Below are 27438 nucleotides of genomic sequence, written 5' to 3'. Positions count from 1 at the left end.
GCATAAAATAAATGAGATTCTCTTGGACTTGGTTCAAGTGCTGAACCTTGAAGCAGAGCTGCCAACCTGAACAAGAACATTTCAGTATTTTTAAAGCTGAAAATCAGTATTTTGGTGAGGAAATCAGTATTTTCAAAGAAATACCATAGGACAATACATAAAACTGAAATTTGAGAAATCAGTATTTTGCATGAAACCATCAGTATTCTTCTCATTTTTCAGTACTAAATACTGAAAATCCGTACTACTTGCAGCTCTGTTGAAGCCACCTAGGTGTTCTGAGAGCGATAGAGACTGGGAAACTGGCCAATAGGGGTGATTTCACAAAAAAGTTTTGTCAGTGATTTTCAATGACTAATTAGCTCTCATCCAATCAGATGCAATAAATTACAGTAGCTTATAACATCTGTCAGTGATAATCACTCTTCATGAAATGCTAATCAGATTGTACATGGACCAAACACTCCTTGAGTGGAAGTTTTTTAGCTTAGAACTTGAATAATATTTTTTTCTAAGTCCTTCACAGGCTAACTCTATAATACTCTATCTCAGATCTTGAACATACTAAATTTGAATATGAACTATTTGACAGTATCTTCGAGTTGATGATTAAAGGGATGCTACTGCGGTTTGTTTTCTTAGTGACATGCACTTATGGACATGACCTGAGATGACTATACCAAAGTTGTTTCCCATGCTGAAACAACTTCTTTTTATTTTGAAGAATATACCAAGATATTCCAAGACATGTTTTAGAAAAGTGTATAAGTAGTAGTGTGGAAGTTTTCTTAAGAATTCAGAAGATTCTTCTCCCCTCAATATAACAAATCAAGTTTCATATGTCCCATCTAAGGTTTAAAAACACATGGCAGAATACATGGAAAAAGTGCCTATGTCACTCTTTGACATTTCTTCATTTTATTACAAAGTATATTGAATCAATATACCCAATGATGTACATGTAGCTAGCTCACCAAAGCCAAGCAATGAGGCCCACATGTATAGAGACAAAGCTAGAAGTCTGAATGGAATAAAATTGACTTGGGATGGTCTGAATGTAATAATTGAATTACACAACATTACTTCTGCATTTTTAACCTGCTAGAAGATGGAACTGTGAACTGTCAATATCAAACGGTTGACAAATTCATCAGAAAAAAAAAATCAGTAGCTAGAATATCATCAGAAAAAGGTACTACATTGCATTCATGTGGTTTTCAGGTTGAAGTAACAGCTTAGTTCATCACACTAAAGTCATTGGATGCCAGACCTCACAAACCTACTTTAATCTGCCCTAATTTGAAGCGTTATTAACTCGAAATAAACAATAGAACAGAATATGTTAAAAATATCTGTAATTAATGAAAGACAATGGTTGGTGAACTTCACTTCCCACTTAGAACCTCTGCTCTGCCAGAACATAATTGATCTTGTCTGAGCAAGCAAAAAACTGTCAACCAAGCCAGGATATGAATGCTGTAGTTCTTCAAACTTCAAAAAAAAAGAGAAGGGGTGGGAATTCCAAATAGGTAAAAGCACTCAATGACATTCCATTCAAAATGATCATTAGACAATATACTATAAATACTAATAAGTCGATTATATGGTCTGGAAATGTGGTTAAGCAGTATGGATTCTGCAACAAATAAGGTTGGGATAATTTGACATTGTTCAAATCAGATTTTATTTAACCCATTCTCTACTGGAACTAAACAATCCCTGCACAAAGCCAACAGGAATTACAGAATTCAGTAGAAAATGAGTTAATCACTACATCATGCAACAGTGACATCACATTCTCTCCTGCCGTAATTGCTCTGGGCTTATGATTGCGGTTGCAATAGGGTTTTAGGTTAGGTTTAGGGTAGGTTATAGGTATAAACACAGGGTTGAAGTTGGTCATTCAAATTCTCTGTGGAATTTATAGCACAGCAATTTTCACTGGAGCAAATGTGATGAAACCCATGCAACAGTCACATTGGAGAAATTTGTTCCAGACTGACCAAATCTATTACATTATTTTCAATGACATACCATTGGTCAGTTTGGGGTCATATCATTGGTGTGACTGTCACATATCTCAATCTAGATATAAAAGAGGTCTAGGAAAAACGGTGGTTTCAGCTTTTACTTTGCAACATATACATGTATACTAACCCACATGTACACACTGTTCTACCTGTTTGTCAGGATGTTGGAAATGCCCTACAGAGCAATGAAAGACTGGCGACTTCCATGTGGACTAATTGAATTTGCATGACAGCGAAAGGCCCAAGAAAAGAAAGCGGCAGTTCTTTGCAGACAAAAGGAAGGATGGGGGTAGATATTTATAGGCCAGCCCTGATCTTGCGTGCATCTTTGGTATTTTACACTCTTCCTGTGCAAAACATAAAGCTTGACGCTGGGATATGTAAGAAGGCTGGGTTTTATCATGACAAGGTGAAGGATAGGGGGGGTAGGATCACATTAAAGAGTTTATCTGACATGAATCCTGAATTTTTTATAGAGATAAATTTCATAATTGAGAGAAAAGGACATTTACTTTCATAGGAAACAGTACAAAATGCTAAGTATTTTTATTGAGAGTATAAATAATAAAGAAAGCTAGAGAGATGGGGAGGTAATTCAATGTAAAAAAAGTGTTATTATCTGAATTTTAGATTAATAAGAGATGTGAACTTACCACTGGAGGCTGTCTTGTTGCTGGGGTGGGTGCATTGTTACTGGGCTCATCAGGAATGTCATAAATTTCTAATAGATGAGAATGAGCCAAACAAATAAAAAGGATACATATTCATTAAAATTGCATACTATGTGAAGGAAATGGAACTACAACTCATTAATAAAAAAAGTGATTCATGCATGCATCTAATATTGCCTTTATTTTACATTATGTAAACGGGCAGAAATGACTTATTTCAATCCTAATTACCATCAAAAACTGACTGCAGAAAAACATTGCAATTAAATGCAATTTTGAAAATCAAATGCAAACTGGAATTAGACCCATCGGAAATATGCATTTGACACTAGCATTTTTAGTTCTGTTTTAACACAATCTTTCCTGCACCAAAACCTTAATTGTATATGATCTGGTACTTTTTTTTGCATAATTTGTATGTCTCATCTTTGACTTTGTATTTTTTGTTTTAGTTCTGTGATTCTTGTAATTGATGTTAACGTCATATTGAACACATTTTGTCTTATAAGTTTCTCTTTGTGTACCATATTTGTTTTTTATTGTATTATTTTTTGTTGTTATATGCCACACTTATTTTATTTAGTTTATTCCTTATGATTTCAATCTTTTATATTGTAAAAATTTTTTGTAATTCGGCACTGTGCTGTGATGAAAGTTTTTTATCTAAATAAACCATTTTAAATTGAATTGAACTGAAACATTGAATGAAAGAAGTGCCATAACTCATGATGTGTTAACTTTTGATGCACAACTGGTAATTAAATTTTGAATCCAGTGACATGCTGGAAGCATATCACTGGATTTTATCAGACCTGTCCTGGAATTTTGTAATACAACTTGTAATCTATTAGGAAAAGCCTGACATTTCAGGGCACAGAATATACATTTCACCATTATCTTTTTTTTCAAATATTTGTTTTTTCTTCCATAAAAATAAATTAATTAACTAATTAATAAACTAGAAATGTGTTTACACTATCAATCCCCAGTAAGCCTTTAACATTCTTTGCCCATGTCAGACTATACATACAATTCTCATTAAAATCAGAGGATATGAATTACTACTATTATTTGAGAACATATTACTTCATTCGAAAGCACATTACTTCTAAATACCAACATCTTTATTCTGCATTTCTGTTTATTTGTCCATTGACAGTGAATGGATGTGTTACAAATCACATTTGTTCAACACAGATGATGCACAGTTTTGAATTAGAACACAATATCTGATCCTATGAACATAATGAAATCAGTTTTTTTTAATACTTTTTACAACTTAATATGACAAGGGTAATGAATTGAAAGGCTTGAGGTAAAATTAAATAATCTATAATAGGATCTATAATTTGTACATATTAGAATACAATGCATCATCATTAAATCATTCCAATAAATTGGAAATGATACAGTGGAACAATGGAACTATGTTTTGATCTAGATATTGTTAATTATGTATCACGATGATCCATTATTAGAACATATTCAATCCCAATGAATGATCCAGCTAATCCCAAAACCTACTTTTACAAACCTCTCCTGGACATTTCAATTGTCCATCAATTAATCTATGTGGCTGTAAACTAATCACTGTGAGATTTTATACCTGAATCCATCTGTCCATACAACAATTGAGTTATACATTGTTCTGACCAAAATTAATTATCATCACAGGCACTTTGCATGTATCTTTACTGCGGGGGGGTCTACCATTCAAACCTTTGTTCATCATCCACACAATAATAATTTCTTAAAATGGCAGCAATTAAAGGGAGTACATAGTTTTCAGATAAAATGTTTTGATTCTCACAAATAGCCGTTTAGGGAACTTTGTTGTGTTTTTAAGGATGAAATCCATGATAGCACTAAGCAGGATGGCTGTTTTACATATTTACATCTGTTTGAAAATAATGCATGACTTTATAAATATTATGTGATTGTCTAGCTCAAGACCAAACATGAGTCAAATTTCAAGAATCTGAAGCAATGGTCATTTATGGTTAAAATAGTAACTGACCCAATGATAAATTTGGTGATCCTTATCCTTCTTTCAAAGTGTGGATTTGAATTAGACAAAATACGTGGGGAAAAAAATAATTCTTCTGAAAAAATTGTTGGTACTGAGAATTTCAATATATCTTGCACAGGATGAACATTCCATGCTTGAGTAATTGTCAAAACAGCAATCCCATTTTCTCCTTATTTTGTAGATCTATCCCTGAAATTAATACCCACATACCAGCAGTCGTCTGAACCGACATACCTTAATACAACACTGCGAAACCTATTTCAGAAAAAATTTACTTCACCATAATTTTTGTCCCAAACCTTACAAGATTATTGCTAGAATATACATGAGAGGAAAGATCAAGACAGGTGCTGAACAGTGTTGCATGTATCTTTATTTTTACACAGAAAAAAGAATCAGAATTTTTGTAATTTTGGTTTGTGCGGCTTAGATTTTCTCTGAATAAAAATGCCACAGGGAATACAACGCTTATCGTTATTACGTGCAAAGTCAATGAATGCAAAAACAACAATTGAGTTTTCAATCATGATTTAATGTTGCTGCTTAAATTTGTAAATCTACATGGAACATACCCGTAGTTTCTGCAAAAATCTCACAATTGATATTTTGACCAAAGTCGACTGATACGATGGATCAGATGAAAGCCGACAATATACTCGATCAACTTTTGAAAGCTAGATGTCTTTTTAAAGCTTAGGATCAACTTTTTTCAAAATGAATAATGAAACCCTTAAGATAACATTTTGCTAATTGTTGAGTTTTGAGTCAGACTGTCACACATACAAACTCACCATCTTCATGTGCATCATTTTCTGGGACATCATAAGTACATTCTTCTTCTGAAGGCAAAGCAAAATGAATTTCAAATAGCATATATTTTTACTTTATTTAGCAAGTTTGGACAGAGTAAGCATTGTGAATTATATGATAGAAAGAAAAGGATACAGCAATAAATGTATAGATTTCAATTTTCTGTGATCGCTCTGAAAAATGTTTTGTTCACACAGCACAAAAACAGCAGAATATTGTTAAAAATATCGGCATTATTTTTATCCTAATGGATCTAGTCCATACGGAATAAGCTCAACAAACGTATAGTTTTGTAAATTTTTTAAAAGAATAATTCCAGCATAGTACGTAGTAGGAAACATCATTTTATACATTTAATCGCTCACAGAAATTAGAGTTCATAAAGCAAACAAATATCTGAATATTATTTTGAATATCAACAATATGATTTTCACATCATCATCATCAATCATCATCCATAATCATCATCAATCATCATCATCATCATCATCATCATCACCATCATCATCATCGTTATATTTACCTGCAGGGGTCAGGTAGAGGTCACTTTCAGTGCCCTGTAGAGTTGAAACATAGATGTAAGATAGGGGGATGGAGTGACATATGAAGACAGGGGGGTAGAAACATATGAGAGAAGAGGAAATAGATATAGAGAGAAGGGGGATTTTAAATGAGATAGGAGAGAAATATCAGGAGTGAGAGTGGGGGAAAGGTAGAGATGAGGGAAATAATAAAAAAAATGTTCCATGTTAGAAATGACATAATAAAAAAATGAATGAATGAATGAATCTGAGACACATTCATCCATCTACAGCAATGAAATATATCGATAAATAACAAAGCACTACACTTGACCAAATAATATCAGTTTTCAATTAAATAAAAGCAAGCATAGCTATATTTCTAAGAACAAGATGCAATATCAAGGAAGAATGAGGAAATAGTTAAGTGCAAATTTGCAAGGAATAGTTTGATTATAAAAGCAATAAAGAAATAATAGCAATTGTTTAAAGAGCTATACTATTCTCAGAATTATACCCAAGGCCCAAGAGAGCTGTTATGGCTCCCAATGATTTCCATGCTCTTGTATTGTAAATCATATGGCTATTCATAAGTGAACAGCTGATGGCGCTGTTTCAAAGTCTTTCTCTTCAATGATTAAATAATTTCCCCCCTGCTTTGGCAGCAAGGACTTGGGAGAGATTTGTGCAATAAAACTTTATATAGGGTCTTTCACAGCTTACCGGTTTGAAAATACTCATAATTCTAATATGTTGAATTCTCCAATATGAAGATACCCTAGAGTTATTTTAAGCAGTTACACATCACCAAATTTTAAGTTCCCTAACATGAACAATGTATTGTCAATGAAAAAAATATCATTTATCTTTAATAATGATCTCAGCTTATAAAATGCATTGATTACAGTGGCTTTTAACATTTTCCCTTAAATTGCAGTAAAATTGTTAAAAATAAACCCAGGGACCTGTTCCATAAAGGACTATTGTAACTCTGCCATTATACTATGCCAACTACCAGTAGCAACAGTGCTCAGAAACCAATCAAAATGAAGGTTACCATGGTAATTTGCCATAATGGCAAAATTACCAACTTACCACAGTTGAAACTCTTTATAAAATGGGACCCAGGATGCGTATGAGAATTAATACACCATAATGCTTTTATCTTTTGGACAAGGTCCATTTTTAGGCAAGGTCCACAGATACCCGCAGAGATAGTATACATTATTGTTTGTAAGTCTGATAGCAAATTAATTTTCATACTTATACTTATTCATGGACATTCAAAGCATTCTTATCTGTAACTGTTATTTAAACATTGATATATTGCTAAGGAACCCTGTCCATAAATCAATTTCACCTTTAAGCAATCTTTTCTCACCTTTCTATCTGTCTCTGTCAACATTCCTAGCAATTAGGAAATTTTCTAATTACTTATACCCTAACCCTGAAGGTACTCTTCATTCACACTTAAAAGAGATAAGGGGATTCTAAATTAAGAACTTTCTTTTTCAAAAGGAGCTAAAATCCAATTTTGATAAAACGAATGGTTAATAATCTTCTGGGGGGTGTGGATCATGTAGTGTACCAATCTGATTTTCAAATGGACAGGAACATAAAATTTGAAAACATCAGAATCCTTTTTTTCACATCACATTTCTGTAGATGCCTTTTATGCAATTTGCCAAACAAGCATTTGTGATATCTTCCCCATCTCCTCCCCCCCCCCAACTTTCTCTCTCTGTCTCTGTTGCTTTGGAAAGGGATATATCACCTTTTGGAAATAAACTCTTAATTTCTGATCGGATTAGAGCATTTTCATCTCTTCCCATCCACAGATTTTAACTAAAATTATAAAAGAGGTCTTTAGATAGTTTAGGGGTGTCTGCCTGACTAATGAATTGCTTCCATGCTAATTAGATGCCTGCAGACGAGAGATATATATGAATCAGATGATAATTGGATTGTTAAGGAGCAAAAGTCTTGATTTTCACTCATTTTTTTTCTTCCCACTGACTCAGAACTATTTCCAATTTTGTTTAATAGCATATGAAATCAAATATATTACGCAACCCATGAAAATGAACAGAAGAATTTCAAAATCCATTCAAACTGCCTCAAACATACAAATTCATTATAATAGGAGTAGAGAAGGTCAAGAAAATAACCAATAGCTTAATCAGCAGGCAAATATCATACAAATATTTGAATTCTTAAACATCCTTTTTCCCCCTTTTTCTAAGTTAAGACAGTATTTTTTATTTCAATTTGAACTCATTGCCCTGGTTCCCTTTTTGCCATATCATTCCTTAACAATAAAAACTTCATACGTTATAGTACTGTTCAAAATCTATAGTTCAAATATATTCTTTTTAATTCAAGTGCCAATGCAGAATCAAGCCTTCTGTGTTCACAGTTTTAGAAATAGGAAGCAGAAAAGAGATGGTGATAGTCGCATTTCATTTGAAAAACATACCTTTATGCTAATATCTAGTGAGTGGCTAAAGCATAAAAATAGATGTGTTTATTTTGCAATAATATACAGTGGAAGTGTTGTTACTTGTCAATTTTTTCATTAATTGTATATTTTACTAACAAAATAAATATTAAAAATGAGTTATTTTCATAGGTTCTCACAAATGGTTCCAAAATGAGGGCCAAAGTATTCATTACTTTTTTTTCTTAATATGTATGAGTAATTAAACAAAATAAATCCATAGCAACTGCATAGATTTAAAAACTTAAGTTACTTTGCACCATTTTCTTAAGCACCCATCACTCAGAGACAAACCCTCTTTAGGAAGGATATATATATTAACACATAAACATAAGAAAATCTACACACAATGATAGAACAAGATAGTGAAACAAAGTAGAGCAAATAATAGAAAATCATAAACATAGTAAAATGTAAATATCTAAATGAACAAACTTTGTAGGGAAGAAGTGGGCGTCGGATTTAAATTTGTAATTTGGTGCAAAACTGCTTGATGATAGCATTTAATTGAGGAAGAATGTTCTATGAAGCATTGTGCCTTTCCTTTCACCTGAAAGTAATTCAATAAAAAAATGTTTTAAAATAAATATGCATTACACTAGTGTAAACCAATATTCAAGATTGTTTGCTTTCATAAAGATGCATCAACCTTGCAAGGATAGGTTATACATAGAATTTGCCAGCATTGAATTAATTGAAGATATAATGAAACTAAAAAGATGGAGGCATATAAGAAAGAAAAAGAAATATTTTATATATCTGGTGCAAAGATACATCCTTTGTTATATATTTCTACAGTGCGTCCCAGAATAAACGAAACCGAGATTTAGCGATCATTTATCATAACTTAATCATAAATAGAATAGGCAAATGACCTACCAATTTAAAGCTTAGAATCTCCTCTTTCATCTGATATTACTTAGGTTATTTCTTATTCACGCATGAGTGAGCAAAAACCATTTTAAGAAAGGATACCAAAAACTCATTTGGCGGGGGCTATCTGGGTTTCAAAAAGAAAACCACATTTCTAAAAAGTTCAATATCTGCTCTTTAATTTGGTACCAAAATTACAAAAAATGGTCAAGAAATAAAAAAGTTCTGTTCATTTGAAATAAGGCTTGTATTTCCAAAATTTCATGAGATAAACATGTTTTCACCAGTTTCCCACAGAAGCTTTTGCATGGTGAACAAAAGATTTAACGCATGGCTGATCGTCAACAAAGCAGAGTGTCGAGAGAGTTTGAAAGCCATCCTGGAGAACCTCTTCATTTTATGAAATTATTGAAATTCAAGCCTTATTTCAAATGACCAGAACTTTGTTATTTCGTGACCATTTTCTGTAATTTAGGTATCAAATTAAAGAGGAGATATTGAACTTTTCAAAAATGTGGTTTTCTTTTTGAAACCCAGATACCCCCCGCCAAATGAGTTTTTGATATCCTTTCTTCAAATTGCATTTGCTCACTCATGCGTGAATGAGAAATAATCTAAGTAATATCAGATGAAAGAGGAGATTCTAAGCTTTAAATTGGTAGGTCATTTGTCTATTTTATTTATGATTAAGTAATGATAAATGATCACTAAATCTCGGTTTCGTTTTTTCTGAGACGCACTGTATAGGCATTTTGCTACATTTCATTAATTTTCTTGTGTAGGATATACAGTGAGATTATTTAATTACTCACAGTTTCAAATGATGACACAGTGTTTCTCTTCTAAAGAGGAACAACAAAATTGCAAATAATTTTTTTCTTCAAAACTATTAGCTTGTTGACTACAGAATTCAACACATCAAGTAGGCATTGCAAACAGTTTGGAAACTCATGTTTGATTTATCATGAAATTTTAACACAGACGTTGTTTCTTGACATCTTTATGATGGAATTTGAATTCAATGTAATTTTTTTTAGATCCACTAAATCAAATGCAAGTTTATCCATAATTTCAGGATTCTAGCTGCAAACCAAGTTGTGATAATTTTTTATAGTGTTGCCTTCAAATGTAACTTCCTGTAACAGTTCCAAGAATACTTTGAAGGCTTGGAATTTGAAACTGATCAAACTACATAGTTTCCAAACGTCTTCACTATGGAGTAATGCTCAGTTTTCAAAACTACATATTGGAAAAATGGCATCTCAATACTTACAAGCAATTTCTTACCAATCTGAATTAATTGGGAAAAAGGCTCAAAATTTCTTGACTTTATAAGCTAAATGATAATTTGAAGCAAACTGCAAATCAAACATATCTTCGCAAACAGTGACTACAGCATTAATTCTAGATCTGGGCCCAGTAACATACAGTTAAGAGATTGATCTTAGGGATGTCTACAATTGATTGCATTGAGTATTGTGTATGATGAATCATAATCAGCCCCAAAATCAGTTGTTATGATATAGGGTCCTGAGTTTTTTTTACAACTGGACATAAAAAAACTCATCAACTGATAGAAGTTTTCCTGATATTTCTACTAATGGCCGTACACATGGGGGGATGGGCATGCAGTTGCCCCCTTGAAATTTAGAACACTAACATTTCTTTCCTGACAATTTTCACAAAAGTATGCAAGAAATCCTTCAATTTCACTTTGTGAAATGCATAGTGTATAGCGTAGGAAAATACGATGAATAGGATATTGTACTGCGAATGACAAAAGGTGAAAAAGGGTGTTCTCTCTCGCAAACCTATTGTTGCCCATGTTTACGATTGAAAACTCCTAGGCAACATTTCAATCAAGCAAACAAGAGAAAGATCAGAAACTACAATTAAAAAATATATAGAAATAGAATATTCCTATATTTCTTGCACATTAATATGGACAGTTTTTTTTCAACATTAATTTTTAATTACATTTAAACATTGCTTTTACAGACATAGGACGGAAGATTTATTGAAAGCTAATACTTCCTTTTACTGTCAAATAGGGATTGTCCCTATTAAATAGGAATAGTTGACAGGTTTTTCAATGAAAAAAAGGTGAATAGGTCTACAATTCGCCATCATGCATTCTATCAAAACTGAATCCTATTGAACACACAAAAATGCATGATTGCATAGAAAAGGCACTATATTATCCACCAAACTCTCTGCAAAATTTTGGCTGAATATATTGTGGAAACCATCAAATTATGTTAATCAATACTCTGTTGTAAAGAGCAATATAAGCACCTCCCCATATCTCCCATTAACTAAGATTGTCTATAGATCCATCTACATCAGCCAAAGTTTAACCATTTTAGATGGGGAAGACTATCCCCTATTAAGACTACATTATGTCAAGAATATTCGTACTAGAGATGCAACATGATTTTCATCAATGCCACATAAAGTTTGCTTTTAGTTTTACCATTTCTTTTTTTTTCCTTTTTGTTGAATATTCAACTAAATTCACAAGTAAAGATGCACTCTGGATGGGACTGATGAAACACCAGAAGTTACTTTGCATGCTACTCAAACATTTCATAAGCTACAGTCTAAATTCTGCATGCTCTGCAGCCAGTGGTCATATTTCATGCTAAAGCAAGAAAACCCTTATTTTGGTCTGATGGGAATGGTGTTTCTTGAATATCTAGATGAATTTCAATGAGGGCTGATCAGGCTAGAAATGCACATTTGGGCAAAAGTAGATGGATCTAAACTAATTTGCACAACCCACTATTCCAAATTTGATCAATTTTGTGTAAGCCCTGAGTGGTGGAGGGGCACTGACTCTCATCTTGATATTATAGGGTAATGTATTTGAATCCAACTGCGCCAAAGCATTATTGGCAAGGCATCAATCAATACTTTACCATTCTCTATGGGTACCTGGGGCCCGTTGCAGAAAGAGTTGCAATCAATTGCAACTCTAAAAACTTGATTTTCAACCAATCAACAGCGCACATTTTGGACGTGCAATTGATTTTTTGGCTTGCGTTTAAATGCAACTCTTTCTGCAACGGACCCCTGGTATGATGCCAAAGCCTATGTAGTATGCATAGCTAAAAGGCTTCCCCAGTAAGTGGGGAAAGTAACCATTAATTAAAAAGAAAACATTCGCAATTTGCTCTGGTAGCGCTTGACCCCCCCCCCCCCCAAAAAAAAAGGGGGGTTGCCAAAAACCGAAAATTTCAAGTATCATAGGCAACTGGCTGTTCATCAGGTTGTGCAAATTCTATCTATCGCCCTCTTCTGACCTTGACAGACCATACTTGTTTTTGTTAAATATAAACATCACCTGTTCTGGAGGGACCCGAGGTATTTTACTGACGGCCCTCTCACTCATTCTACGCATGAGGTTCTTTTGCTGGAAGAGAACGAAAAAAATGAACATGCAAAGAAAACAAACATAAGATCACAACATAAATAAAGCATGCGGACAGAGACGAAACAAAGCACATTTAGAATCTCACTCAACCTTGCAAGTCTTATTTACATTTTTTCAAACAAAGATATTTCTGAGATGGTTTTATCCATGTATCTTTCATTAATTTTTTTATTTTGAACTTTCTTCTTAGCAAGGTTCAACTTGATGGTTAGGTTTCAGGGTTTTTTCTTCTGTTTCATTTTAAGCAGCTAAACATAAGATTTGAGTTGATTTGTTTTTTTCTGTTGCTGTTCATAAACACAATTTTGTGTGAAATTAAACATTTTGTTAGATGTTGCACACAAAATTTTGATTGATAAAACAAATTACAGACATAAACAATGATTAAACAGTCAATGTTTACGGGCAATATGCTTGCGTTACCTGTAGTTATGGTATAATGAAACATAACAATTGAACATTGAACATATTGGAAGTATTTTAAAGAAGAGAATTGAGCAGCCTATGTAACAATACAATCAGTAAACAGAATGATGTCACATGTATTCACATGCTAGTTCAGTTAGATCTTGACCATCAGAGGGAAATAATGAGGCCTTGGAGAAGATCCTCTGTATTCTCTAAATTATGTAAAAGAACTAGTTCAATTGGACCGAGTGTTATGTCACATGCAATGTCATTCTAGTACAATTATACCCCTTTCAAAAACCCATCCTCCAATTTGCCGCCTAAGAGTAATGCGGATAATTCAATAAATTTTCAATTTTTACGAGTGCCCGTCCTGAAAAAGGCGGATAATCGTCATGGCATCCTCACACACCCCCTCCGATGCGGTTGCGTTGGAAAAGAGTGAGCTTGTGACCGCACCATTGCAATTATCCGCATTACTTTCGAAATGCGTTACTTTCAAAATATGGTCCCGATGCTGCTCTTATACGGATAATTGCAGCTTCAAAATAACCCGGATAACTCTGGTCCTCCTCCGATTTTACAACCAAATTATGCTGCTATTAGCCGCATAATTGGGTTTATGAAAGGGGTATGAGATCACGGTTGTGCAATGGACAGCTTAACAAAGAAGTGCAATTAATTTGCTGAAATGAACCGTACATTAACATGTGACCACTTGAACATGATACATTTATACGTAAAATGATAAAAAAAATCATTATGAAGCAAAATGAAATTTTAAAAAATACATGTATGATTGATGCCATTTGTACTGGATTAGATTGAACAACCTGGTGAGTATTGCAAGCTTGTAACTTCCAAAAAAAGGGTGTGAATTACATTTAATATAAGCAAAAGTTAAACTCATGTCAGACAAGCTTTAATTACAGTTCACAATATATAATCTGGAATTTATATTACAAACAATCGATGCCTTTTATGTAATTTTTAAGCAGATGTTTTTCAAACCACTTCAGGCATGTATGTAACATCAATTCAAAAAAAAAATATTTTAATATACAACAAATATTTTAAAAGAAAAAAAAATATTGATGTATTGTAAATAACACAATGGCCACAAAGCTATCAAAACCCCAACAGCTAATGCTTCTTAAATGTCTAGGTTTAATGACATGTTGCATCAAACTATTTAGTTTTGATATAATAAAATGTCTTCATAAGTGTGTGTTAAGTAGTTTTTTTAAAGAAAAAAATTTGATTAAAAAAATATATAAATAATGGCAATGGTTTCACTCTTTCAGTTCACACAAGGAGTTGAAATTTAATGCTACAAAAGAGTCTTTTGTAGCATTAAATTTCAACTCATTGTGTGAACTGACCAGGGTCCGGTAACACAAGGGTTAGTGATTAATCGTACACTCAATTTTCATAGTTGATTGTACGATGTAGTGACCAATTTAATGGCATAAATCGTAGAAAAAATTCTACAATCTTTACTAAGCTTTGTCGGTCCCCTGTACAGAATAAATTTGTACTTCTGGAGAATGAAACCCCTGAAACCAGCTGAATCCACATAAAAAGAAACAGATCAATGAAAGTTTGAGATCTCTAATGCCAAATGTAGATCCTCCTATTGGCAATGCAACCAATTTCTGCCATGTCATGTACAATATACTTCCCAAAATACCTGAGCAAACAAAAAAGAGATGTTTTGGAGTATATTTTCTGTGTCCAAGGGGAGGGGTAGTTGTACACGTAACAGATCTTGTTCATATTGCCAATGGGACGATTTCCAAAGAACTAGTGATCTTGACATTCAAATGCTCATAACTTTATCATAGTTTGTCCAATTTTACTCAAATTTCATTTACATTGTTATATTGTTATATAACTTGCTCAAATGGTTTCATTTGCTTTTTAACTCCTTGGAACAAAATGTCTTACATGTAGTACATATACACGATTAAGGGCTAAGGATAAGTATGCTATAGGAACACACCATCCACATGCGTTCAAACTTTAACAGGGAAGCATGCATACATTCACACAACCAAAGCATGCTTGATATCTCTGCTTGGATCACATGCTTTATGGCAAAACATTCCAGAAAATTAACCGAACAAGTTCACACACAGTACCAACTACTTAGCTATTTTCTTTCGAGATTATTACAAGTGATTTTCTTTCAAATTGGCAAAAAATTTTCGCATTTTAATACTACGAGGAAAAACAAATTCCTTTGAAAATGCAAGTTTAATCATGATGGATAGCTGAGAGGCTTTGTTGAAAGTTGGTGGACCCAGACAGCATCAGAATCTCTTGACTCTTAACACTAGCCCTACATATTTGCAATTGTTCGTCCGGTGCAGGTTGATCCACTGTCCCAACAACTTTCGACAAGAGCCTCCCACTTGTCCATCATGAATTTAATTGCACTTCCAAAGAAATTGATGCATTGTAGAGTTTTCCTGTACAAAATGTGAAAACTACCTGATTAATTTAAACAAGTGACCCACGTCACAATCACATATATAATCATTTATAGAACTGACCAATAGGCCATAGGGACATACAAGTTGAACATAATGGCCCGAATTCAAAGGTGGTTTCGAAAACCAACGGTTAAATCCATGGATTATGCAGATTTCCAGTATAAATTACCCTTAATTTAGCATGTATAAAAAATGTCCAATGCTGATGTGCGCTTTTGACGCATGTTACCATGCATGGTTAGATAAGCTATTTCATTCATGAGTCCACTGTTTGAAGAGAGGACTCATTATAAAAACAGTGGACTCATGAATAAAATAGCATGGATAACCATGGAAACACGTGTCAATTTGATGCACTGTGACAAAAGCGCGCATACATGTAGCATTGGACATTTTTTTTATACACGCGCCCGATATGCGCTACATTAAGCATAATTTATACTGGAAATCTGCATAAAAAATAGACTCAACCATGGACTTTCAAAACCACCTTTGTGACTTCGGGCCAATCATGTTTCAAACATTTATAAAATCCCAAACAAACAAAACCTTCAACTAATTGAGAAAGTACTCAACTATTTGCCTATTGTAAGGCATGTGTACACACTCACAGAAAATATACAATATGCACACATGAAAACACTCAACAGGAAATCGGTTTCGACTCATGCAAATTACCCGACATTTTGCCCCTTTTTGTTTCTCCTGCACCTCCAATGCACATCCCACAAGGGTTTGATAAAACACCTTGGAGCAATACATATTATCCCTTTTAGTACTTCTACGAGTTCTGGTATCACGTCTAATGAGCGACATCATTCCCATTAAACAAAACAGACCCTAACTGGCTTGCTGTCTTCATTCAGTGATATATAACTATCCCTTTCCGCCGCCCGACTGTACTCCAACAACCTTGTCAGAAGACATTTGGTGGAAATTTCAATTTTTTTGACAGATTCTAGGTTCTTTGTTGATTTAAAGACCCCATTTACAATCACTATCTTAGAATGATCCACGCTGAATCATCTTCAGCTTCGTTCACACCAGCAATGACGGGATCACCCGTTGAACCCTTAAAGGTCAACTTAAACTCAACAGGGAAATATTAAACAAGCAAGTACTGAAATTCAAAGAAAATGAATGTAGAATAAGAAATCTGAGTAAAAGTGAAACTCTCAGCTCAATTTCATAGAAAAAGATATGTAAAATGAGATAGTAAGCAAAAAGTGAAACTCAAAGTCCTTATGTTTATTTTAATTTCACAGAACATTGATATGCGCATTATACAAATCAGAGAGCCAATGTCCTACCAAGAAGGTGATATCTCCTTGGTCCTACGCTATATCTTTTGTATTTCAGTTTCATGAAATATCAAATACATACATATATATATATATATATATATATATATATCCCAGCCCTAAACATATTCTTTTTTAATCATGATTTTTTTTTCTCATATCTAGAAAATCTAATAATATTAGATATTTCAACTAATGAAATAAAGTGTGCAATATCCTTTGTACTACAACTAGGATGCAATGCATATTTTATGAAAATAAGTTAAGCTGCAAGTTTTTATAGCTTTCTTTTTTTTTTACATTGATTTGTCATTTATTGAGCTTATTCAATTTTCTTGAGGTGGACTTGACCATGAAAAATACATTGGGAAGTTTGGTCAAAGTTCTCTCCACCTTCAAAGGCAATGTGAACCAGTCTACATAGATCAATGCATATACCACATCGCATTTCAAATAACCATTTACACCGGTCCACACTAGTACGGACCAGCATTGAATCGGTCTAGGAAAGCGAGTGTATTTAGTATAAAAAGGGTCTAAGACAACCTTTAATTTGCCTCTCATTATTATTATCTGCCAGGGCATGGCAACAGCATGTATTCTTGACATATCTTGAGGCCCTAGGATAAAGACAATAGTTACCTTGTACTTTTCATATTACACTGCAAAAACTCTGGTGTTGATTTAACACCAGCCCGGAATCTATATCTGTCCACACCAGAGAAGTGTTAAACAACACCGGTTTGGGTATTAGTCTAATACCAGATAGGTATTTATACAACACCAATTAGTATTAAAACATCATCGGTTTGATTCCAAACTGGTGTTGTTTCAAAACTTCTCTGGTGTGGACATATATAGATTCCAGGCTGGTGTTAAATCAACACCGGAGTTTTTGCAGTGTAGAACAGAGTAACTATTAGCAGGCCCATTCATGTTTAACAACCCAATAATAATTATGTTTATTAAAAAGAAAATTTGCATTCTTAAGTATCATTGGTACTACTGATATTAATTCATAATATTTTTCATTATCTTGTGATAAAAATTTTCATTAAAAAACCCACAATACAATATTTTATATCAATACCAAATAATTGACATAATCTTCTTCATCATCCTACGCTGATCCCGGAGATCTACAGCTGGTTACTGCATTGTTGAGTAAATAGTTATAAAGAGCACAAAGCACTTCCTTAGTCAAATAACAAGTTTATTACTTTTATTATCTTTCTAGTTGTCATAAAATCTCATCCAATAATGCAGGATATACATTAACACCTTTTATCATGTAGAATGCACTTGAATGATTCATTACAATGATAAACTTTATTTCATTTATGAATGAAATAGGCAATATAAACAATAAATATCTTGTTCAAAATTTAACTCACCAAGTCAGTAAATCCTGTTTTTTCTGCATGCCCCCAAGATGCTGTGAAAAAAATTTGTAAAAATTAAAAGACTAATATATTTTAAAGACTGTTTTGTTTTTCTATTTCAAAAGTTAGTGATGTCAGCATCTCTGGTATTTGCATCGCAAAAAAGCATTCAAAGTAACCTGCGAAAAAATACAAATTAAGTTATGATCATCTTGTACACAGTTCTCTCTGTCCGAACAGCATCTAAATGTAGACTAGACTTAATAATGGGATAACATATTTACCTTCCATTTCTAATAAGTTCTATCTAAAATCCAAAGTACAAATTTTCCATAAAGAAATTGAATATATGACAAATGTCCGTGTGGGCAAACTCGAGATACAAACAAACTCCAAGTGAATGTCTCTAATTGACAGTGGCGCTGATAGTGAGCTCAACCATAAATGAGGGGGAAAGACTTAGCTCCCGTACAATAAAGAGCACAATAATATAGAGGTTAGTATACACTTCACATGAAGAAAAAAAATCAATACTTCCTAAAACTACCTTATAGCCTTTAATAGGGAAAAAAACTCTGGAACTTCCTTGTTTATGTTACCCCATGGCTTTGATTTCCTTATTTCTATATCTTTTAAAATGTATTTGTTGCTACTATTCACAGGTAAAGTTCACAATTAGACTAACTATCCTGATTGATTATCATTAATTAAAGTTTGATAAATTTGAACAAAAAAGGTTTAATGACCATTTACTTCCTCATTCAAAGAGAGGGAAAATCTCCTACTATTTTCCCCAAACAAAAGTTGTTTTTCTCTACCATGACTACTGATTTTAAAGAGTACAATGATGCCGTATGTATACCCTAAGGCTAAATGCAAGGAATAGATATTTATAATTCTTAAGTATGGCATCAGTAGGGTATATGTTTAGGTTGTTTATCTTGTTACAGTATTTGACTCTACTCCAAAGAATAAATGTCAAGATAATAAGCAATTAAGGTAGATAGATAGATAACTGGTTTATTGAAAAAAAACATCATTGCGACAAAGTCGCATTGCGATGAGTTTACAAAGGTAAGTTTACAAAAGAGGCATTACACAATCATAATAATCCAAACAAAGTAAATAAAAATATTAGTTAAGAAAAACATATCACATAATCATACATTCGTAATTTCATGAAAGTAATACATTTTAAACACAATTTAGATGTATAATACGAGATCAGTTTGAAAACAAATATATGAATTCAGAGAAAGGTAATAAAGAATATGCACGTAGATGGAGGAGAAAAAATAGGTGAAGAAGGAAAGGCGGGGAGAAGATACTGAAGTTAAGGAGGGGAGAAATAAGAGAAAAGGTGAAAGGGAAAAGGCATACAAAAGAAAGAGGAAGGAATGACACAGATTGAAATATTGATAATTTAATGAGAAACAAAAAATTGACCCATATATGACAATGATACTCTATGTGATGAAATTATATTGGGTTACAGAGTGTGAACTATATTGGAAGATAACCCCCCCCCCCCCCTTCCTGATCCGAACAAAGTACATGTAGCATTATCCCCGCCCTAAGAAATATACATCTCATTCTCTCACACACACAGTAGGTCAAAATGAAAAACAAAATAAATAAGAAAAAAGGGGGAAAGGTGGACCCTTAAATACTGTTATACCATGGTCTAGGCATTTGCTACGGCGAGTCGAAAACAGCAGTTTTTTTGTACAAACAAATGTTAAAACGACTGTTTTCGACTCACGGTACGGCCGCCGTAGAACAAATGAGACCAAAGTATAACTAAACTGATTCTGATGAATCTTTTCAGTGTTCCAAAACACCTTATATCACAAGGACTAAAAACAAAGTTTAAGGTGGTTTGATCATGTGAGTGTGATATGAAATACACAAATAATGGAAACAGATAAAAGGAAAAAAGTTATGGGTCTGGTCTTTAAAATGTTATCTAAACTTCATTCTTTTCTTTTTCTTCTGTAAAATAATACGTTAAACCTTTATATGCAAGTGAGGCCAATAAGATGGAAAAATTTGACAATTTTTGGAGCAGGAAATATTTTGCATCGTTTGTTTGTCAAATACAATAGCTTTTTCACATATTTCTACATGCTTTCTCTGTATATTTAACCTGCTAAAAATACCCAATGTTTATATCTCAAGGATAGCCAGACTAATACAGGGAAAAGGATAAAACCAAACTCTGAAAAATATGCCCCTTTTATTAAACTGGAATGGGAACACAGAATTTAAACCAGATCCAATTTGATAATGTATACACCCATAAAGTAATTAAAAAATGAAATTATGTAAAAGATATCACTGATCTCAACTCTGAAGATTGTTCTGTCATAAATGAACAATTCGTTAATCTGTTTCTATTCAAGACACCTTGATCTCTTTAAATAATTTCCCATTATCCTGATGTCTGTCTTTATATTCTATCTATGTGCAAAGTACAAATTGGAGAACAATAGAATTTACACCCAATACATTTGGCAAGGTCACAAGTGTCTGAAACACACACACACATGTAAAATAGATGTTACACAAAATGGCAACATTAATAAGCATGTAACCTCGCCCCAAGAGGAGACCTCAAATTATAATTGGTGGCAGCAGTGGGATGTGTACTAAAGGATAAATATTTAGGGGTTCAATCTATGTTATGAAGCTAGAAGCACAAAAAATATTAATCACATATCAAAGCAAACATACAGAAAAGCATTTAAACAACTTTTAACAAAGCTGATTCAATATAGTTCAAGCCCACCCACTGTGTAGTTTGATCCAGAAAGTATGGAGTGAATGCAATGTATATATGCAAACCAGGAAAAAGGGGCATAATTGAATCACAACTAGAGATATCCTTTGCGTTCAATTAAATTTTAATGTGCACAATTCTGCATATTATATTCACTTTTCCTCATGCATTTTTCAGCAATCTTTAGTGTAAAAATAATAGAATGTAAGTTAGTATGTTCATGCTATGCTAATTCACATATCAGACCAGTCTCTACCAAGAATAGTACAGCATCAATTTTTATCATTTATCATTACAACTGGCAAAAAAAAGAACATTAAAAATAATTACTTGAACATCTTTTTATCAAGGCTAAAGAAAGTTTTGATTGAAAGCACCACTAAAAATCCAGCTCATAGTCGATAGACACTTTGTCATGATAGTGTGATGAGGGTAAAAAAAAATCTGATATATTTTCCCTATAAATCTAACATGAGCATATAATTGCAGAATAAATTAGAGAAAATTTCAGAAATATTAAACAAGGGACTGACATTCAATTACACTATAATCAAAGTTAAAAGATGTCCACCCAACAAAATCTTGATTTGAATGAAAATGGAAAAATCCAACAAGCATAAAAATAAAAATGTCATCAAAATCGGATATAAAATACTGGCTAATCGGACTACGCAACATAATATATTAATTTTAAGCCTCCTCATATCTAAGGAATCTATCAAATATACAGAAACACACCTGAAACAAAGCACAAACTACAAACACTATCAAGGTTCTAGCGTTTCGTTGACATTTTTTAAAATCTGGCAAATGTCAGATCTTACAATTTTGTTTGGTTTTGATTGGCTGAGAAGCACAAGATGAAAAATCTGACAGGTGAAAAGGTCCTCTGGGGTATGATCAACAGGTCTAACAGATAACCTTCCTTTCTACAGGTGTACTCACCATTGAGTTGGTGAGGTCTTGATGGAATCTGTGGGGGGCCTCTTTGGCAATTTTCTTCAGTGGGTTCCAAGTACTCATCATCACTCTGAAAAACCAATATGAAATAAATGAGATATAGGCTTACTCTATCGAAATCTGCAATAGTACGAAGAGAAATAAATTTATTGATTAATGGGATGGTGCAAGAAACTTGCAATTGATCTGTATATAAACCTTAATATCATTTGCAAGCCATACACTTCATTCAAAATTTGCAAATTGATATATTCTTGCAACAAGTTAATCTTAACTTTGGTAAAAATTGATAAATTCATAAATATATCTTGCAATGACCCCTAAGAACATTAATATTCTGATTCAAATCAGTATCAGGATTCAGGGTCAACATTAGAAATCTTAACAATCATACCACTGATCATTGAGAGTAACTAATTACCTACGATGGAGAATGGCAAAAGTATTCTTCTTGCCTAATCATATACCAGTGACATGACAAATTGAAAAAAAACTTACATCTATTTCTTCATCATCTGTGAAAGTATCTATATCCTCTTCGGTATCTATGACAGAAATCATGAAAAATGAAACAAATATTGATTATCAGTAACAATAAGAATCACCTTGCTTAAGAACGAACAGAGCCAAGTTCCTGAATCTATTTTAATACCTTGATCATATTTAATTTAATCATTATGTTGCAGACTTCCATCAATAGAGAAACCATGCACAATATTATGACAACATTGAATCTTGAATACCATTACATATTTCAAAAGCAAAGCATAATGGAAAAAGGAAATCTATGCACATTGTGACCCAAGCATGCAGTCAGTAAATGTGACATCACAGAGCTTTTAATCAGTTGATAGTTTTGTTAAGAATTAATTATATTTGATGACCTGTGGTGATTTAAAGTACAGTAGGCCTATCATGAAATTTCACAATAATTTCCTGGTACATCGTTTTGTCTATAAAGAATTAGAAAAGGGTATACAGTGAGCAGAATTGAGCCCCAGCTTAACATGGTGCAGACTTTGTTAACAGTAACAATAATCTTCAATATTAGTATTATGATAATATTGAATCCCAGCATATACATGTACTGCATTCAGCTGCACATAACACAGTGGCAAATACAAATAACTTAGACAAGAAAGAATTGGCACTGATTAGCAAGACAGTGCTGGTTACAATGATAATAATACTAGTAATAATTATAATGATAATAATAATAGCAACAATGTTTTGTTTACCCAGGGTAGCCACTTCAGTTAAGAAACTGCATAACATATTAATGTTATTATTACCCTTCTACAATCTAGTGCCTTGCAAGAAGGCAGAAGGTCCCATTTTTAAAACAATAACATTAATTAATAAATATTTCTGGAAAGGTAAGATAATTCTATGAAATTATCAAAAAGAAAAGAAGTCCATATATTACTGTACATCACATCACTTGATGCTATGATAGGCAGAGAAAGATGGATCCCGGGGGAGGGCACTCGACCAAAAATGTGGTGGGGGTGTGCCGCGGGCAAGACAAAAAACGGGGGCCTTGGAGCGGGCTTATTGTAAAAAGGAGGGTCCTCGGAACGGGCTTCGGAACGATGTTTGTGAAAACGGGGGTCCTTGAACGGATCGCCAGCGTGTGAGTGCGTATATGCATCCCTATGGAACGGTCATGCGTGCATGATGCAGCTAGCGCAGCCTCCACCGGGGGAGCTCTGCGGCCGCTTTTCACCAAAATTCGACTCATTCAATGCGATAGGAGCGGCGTAACGAAAAATATGCGAACCTTTGGAGCGGATTTCCGTCTTCTTTTTCTCGATAAAAAGAAAATGCTATGCCTTGGAGCGGCTTTCTTTGTTCTTTTTCAGTCAACAAGGCAAAACTGCTATGCCTTGGAATGGAAATTTGAGTGTGAAAATGGGGGTCCCCTCCGCGGCACATACCCACCATGCATTATATACTGAGTGCCCCCCCCCCCCGGGAGATAGATCCTCAGGTGTTATCAAAAATGGGTCAGGTCTTAACAATGGGATTACAATGATGTAATCGGTCTGACCCGGTAAGGCTTGGAAGTATGAGTAATGCTCAGGAGATCATTAGGTAGCCTTGGGCTAATATTAGATAGGTGTCACTCCAAATACTTTCTGCATAGCTCCAACAAATGACAATGAACCTATCACAGGTGACCCCCTTGTGGTTTCTCCATCAATAATGAGAGCATGGTCAGATCATGGTCAGACAGTGGTCAACTGGTTTGTCAGGACATGAAATATACCTGAAGCTGAGTGAGAAGCAAAGTTGAAGGTTCAAAGTTCAATCCAGATGATATTGTTATATGTGTGCCAAATGAAAAAGTCATGATAAGTTTTCATATATACCATACCTTACTAAAAGAGTTAATAAAATAAGGTAATTCGTCTACAAACATGCCACTTCCAGCTACTCTTATGTATCACTTCACTTTAAAAAAAAAATTTGAAAGTCTCATAGGTAATGTCCAGCAAATGTTAAAATGTCAGTGGTTCCTGTGCCACAAATATCTTAATGACTCAAATTTTGCATGCCTTTCTGTGTTGTAATATGTATGATTTATATGTTTTTACCTTGTTGTACCTTGTATGTTTTTATCACTTGTATATACATGTTTTGTTTTTATGCTTTTAGGGCCCCTTTTGATACCAGCTTTTGCTAAAAGGGCACCCTATTGAAATATTGTTTAATAAATAAATAAATAGATAATTTCTTTGAGGAAGTTTAGTGCCCACATTTCAGGTCTTGTAAGAATTCAAGAGTTCAAGGAGCTTTCTACTTTTGCAGATTCTTTTTTTTTTAAATTCTCCACAATTTATCTTCCAATTTTAATCTTTCATGGGAATTCTTAAAGAATTTCTCCTATAAAAAATAATAATTTACCAAAATTGATGATGAACATTTCCCTGAAGTACACAAGAAGCTTTATACCTGAAATAGACTGCCAAGGCAAGCCGAAGAGGCATAGTAAAAGATATTGTGTTGATTTCACATGTATGTCATCATTTATATGAGAATAGGCTCATCATTTTAAGACATCTCAAAAGAAGGGCATTGGTGGTAGCATAGGACTCTATGCAAAGCCAATGCCTTTATTAAGGCACCTCCAATCAAAGTGCTTATTAAAGGGATGCATTCATAGAGGACTATTTCACATTACTTTGGTGTCTATCAACAGATTGGTGATACTGAGATTTCAATCCTTCACAAGACTGGTATGAAAACCAATATGGCATTCAACAAACGGTTTGACTGACACCTTAAATAATAAAGAGATTGCCCAATAAGTCCTCCTACACTGTACATCAGCTGGTAAGAGAACTGACTAACTTTCAAATTAAACTGGAAAGTGGAAAAGCTCTAGGATGTTATGACCCTGACCAAGTCTGCACAAGGACAGCATGGGGGAAAGTGGTATAGGTTGAGGGTGGGAGGGGGGGGTGGGATGACTCTTGTTACCAAAACATGGCAATCATATTACTGAACTAGGAGCATGCAGTCACTTAATAGAAACATCATCTCAAGATTACATAACCAAGGGAGGCATGCAATATAATGACTTATTCCCATCATGAACACATCACCCAGCAGGTGCATACAGTGGTACCATCTACACCATGAGGCCACCTTATTGCACAATAGATTGTTTTAAGTCTCACGTAGTTTAACTATGGGGCCACTTTTAATATTGGACAACATATTGCATAATGTCTTACAAAATTTAGGCATTGGCTCAGCTGTTCAGGGAGTGATTGCTTCTGTGATACGACATCCAACACCAAGAGTCGTTAAGGCGAGCACATAATACACCCGCCTCTAATGCAGAAAAATGGAGTTATTGGTCAAGCAAGAAAAGTGGAAGGTAGGGACTTCACCTTTGACCTTTTGACCTTGAGATCAATAGGCTTCCTGGGATCCATTCTAGTATCATACACACCAAATTATATGAGCCTTGGTTAAGTTAAAACGTTATCGTGTTAACAAGGACTTCAGAAGGGTGAGATGAAAACATGTCACTGTGATCTTGACCTTTGACCTTTTGCCCTCAAAATCATTAAGCTTCCTGGGATCCATGCTGGTATCATACAAACCAAATTATATGAGCTTAGGTTTAGTTAAACCAAATTCATCACGTATACAAAGAAAAAGTAACAGACGGATGGACACCGAGCTTGATACCATAATACACCTCCTAGGGCGGGCGTATTGAAAAGTGCTAATAAGCCCTCTAAACACACATTCATTGGAAACTCTGTCAACATCCTCGAGTCAAAGTATGCACTACGTTCATATCTTTATGTGATTACACATTTCCCAAGATTCTACTTCCTTATCATTAATAATCTTGTCACTTGACGTCAAAGACATATCTTCACAACCAAGCAGCTCCTTGAAGACAAGGATAAAGGCAGATATACATTTTTTATTAATTGTTAGCTTGAAGCATACTGGAAGAAAATTAAGGTGAAGCTAAGATAGAAAACGGTAACTGAGGAAATTAATTCAAACCCTGAAGATTACATTCAACAGTCATACACACAGTGTATAGAGATTAAAATATAAATATTTAACTCTAGAACCAAAAAGTATTTGTTGTCTTTGTCTTTTATGATCAGTTATGCCTGGTGTGTTTGTTCGAGTAAAAAACTAAATTTAAAATATTTCTTCAATACATACAAATAGTAAAAACAATCTTATAAAAACATTTGAAATAATATCAGCTGAACTATTATGGAGGATTTATCACTTTAACCAACATCTGGTATGACACTTGCTCCTGTGACAAATGCTCCGCTCTAAATTCTATGCACTAATCAAATGACCAACTTCAACCCTGGCTTTAACACTATACTCTACCCTAAACCTTACCCTAAAGCTAACATAAAACCCTATTTTAACCCTAACCCTACATCTTAGACGAAATAAAGCCCAGAGCAATTGTCGCAGGAGCAAATGTCGTATCAACGTTAGTATACCAGGGGGGGACAACGAGTTAAGTATGACGTAGAGTTGCACTTCAATATCCAGTTGCATGCCGTATAAAAGGCATCACTGCATTGGTCCGATCAAGCTAAGAGGGTGCACACTACTGTGTATTAACCAATAAGATTGCATTTTACATTCAATATGCATGTCAGCATAACTTTAAGTCACATTTCACTCTCTGTAAAACACCACAGATTTAAGATTAGTTTACATTATCCTGTAAGGCAAAGTAACATATT

General features: G+C 33.9%; 1 protein-coding gene across 7 annotated transcripts in view; it reads right to left on the bottom strand.

Moving 5' to 3' along the window:
• The window catches only part of LOC121424971 (proteoglycan 4-like), a 106535-nt gene that overhangs the window by 28308 nt on the left and 50789 nt on the right, over positions 1 to 27438 (bottom strand). For 5 of the 7 annotated variants that reach the window (XM_041620872.1, XM_041620875.1, XM_041620874.1 and 2 more), the window contains 8 exons: positions 22688 to 22734; positions 22175 to 22259; positions 18463 to 18503; positions 12775 to 12843; positions 10244 to 10273; positions 6064 to 6097; positions 5522 to 5569; positions 2684 to 2751 (listed from right to left, as the gene is read on the bottom strand). In XM_041620872.1, coding sequence (XP_041476806.1) covers positions 2684 to 2751; positions 5522 to 5569; positions 6064 to 6097; positions 10244 to 10273; positions 12775 to 12843; positions 18463 to 18503; positions 22175 to 22259; positions 22688 to 22734 — 422 coding nt within the window. The remainder of the gene's footprint in view (positions 1 to 2683; positions 2752 to 5521; positions 5570 to 6063; positions 6098 to 10243; positions 10274 to 12774; positions 12844 to 18462; positions 18504 to 22174; positions 22260 to 22687; positions 22735 to 27438) is intronic. The other 2 variants (XM_041620873.1, XM_041620878.1) reach the window with 2 other exon arrangements.

The sequence above is a fragment of the Lytechinus variegatus genome, chromosome 12 (assembly GCF_018143015.1).
Source record: "Lytechinus variegatus isolate NC3 chromosome 12, Lvar_3.0, whole genome shotgun sequence".
Classification (NCBI taxonomy): Eukaryota; Metazoa; Echinodermata; class Echinoidea; order Temnopleuroida; family Toxopneustidae; genus Lytechinus; species Lytechinus variegatus.
The sequence above is the reverse complement of the archived record's forward strand: the minus strand, read 5'-3'. Positions and strand labels throughout refer to the sequence as shown.